Source organism: Octopus bimaculoides, chromosome 2, assembly GCF_001194135.2.
Source record: "Octopus bimaculoides isolate UCB-OBI-ISO-001 chromosome 2, ASM119413v2, whole genome shotgun sequence".
Taxonomy (NCBI): domain Eukaryota; kingdom Metazoa; phylum Mollusca; class Cephalopoda; order Octopoda; family Octopodidae; genus Octopus; species Octopus bimaculoides.
Genome location: NC_068982.1, coordinates 76,817,869 through 76,818,754, shown reverse-complemented (window position 1 = coordinate 76,818,754; position 886 = coordinate 76,817,869). Strand labels below are relative to the sequence as shown.

General features: G+C 31.9%; 1 protein-coding gene across 4 annotated transcripts in view; it reads right to left on the bottom strand.

Annotated features, from left to right (window-relative positions):
• Positions 1-13: 13 nt before the first annotated feature.
• LOC106869685 (putative amine oxidase [copper-containing]) overlaps positions 14-886 on the bottom strand; it is a 491,890-nt gene continuing 491,017 nt past the window's right edge. For all 4 annotated transcript variants that reach the window (XM_052978361.1, XM_052978358.1, XM_052978365.1 and 1 more), the window contains one exon: positions 14-710. In XM_052978361.1, the coding sequence (XP_052834321.1) occupies positions 426-710 (285 nt within the window). In that variant the 3' untranslated portion in view covers positions 14-425. The remainder of the gene's footprint in view (positions 711-886) is intronic.

Genomic DNA, 886 nt, shown 5'->3' with positions numbered 1-886 from the left:
TATATAATACTGCTTCTTGGTATAGAAATGTGTAATACATATACTTTCATACTTATATACAATACATATATATATGTATATATATATATAAACCATGTCACATCATACCACAACTAACAAAATGTGAGTAAAATATCGACACATTCACACACACACATACACAGACACATACACACACATACGCACGCACGCACACGTACACACACACACACGCACACACACTTGTAGCAATATATTTGATCAAATTCTTCGCTTTTCTTTTTGTTTCTGTCTTTCATTTTCCTGATTTCTTCAGTGTTCAATTGTTTGTTTATTTATTTTATTTATTCATTTATTTAATTATTCATTTATATATTTATTCATTTATATATTTATCCATTTGTTTATCTGTTCATGTAGTCATTTATTTATTCTGTGGAATGTCATCACCTGTTGAATATCGTGGAACTTTTTATTGAGTTGAAAGAAAAAGTTGGAGCAACGCATTTGGGAGGATCCGGCGTACCAAAGGTTTCCACGTTAAGTTTCTCGCTCTTCTTTTTAGAAGGGGTCAACCGAACTGCATTACGAGAACTAATGGACGGGTCTTCTGGGAAATAATTGAATGGTGTCAACAAAAACGAGAGTTCTGTTTCTGGTGTGGGGACATTGGGGAGATCTTCTGATCGTGGGATGTGGTAAGTTCCTAGAGTTAACCATGTCACAAGATCCTGTAAAACAAAGAAACGATAAGAGAAATTTAGTAATTTTGAAGCAAATAAAACAATAAACAGTGTGTATATACAGTGTATATACATTGTAGTATATACAAGGTTTGCACACAGAGAGAAAGAGAGATGACAACAGAGGTTTATATATATATATATATATATATATATATATATAT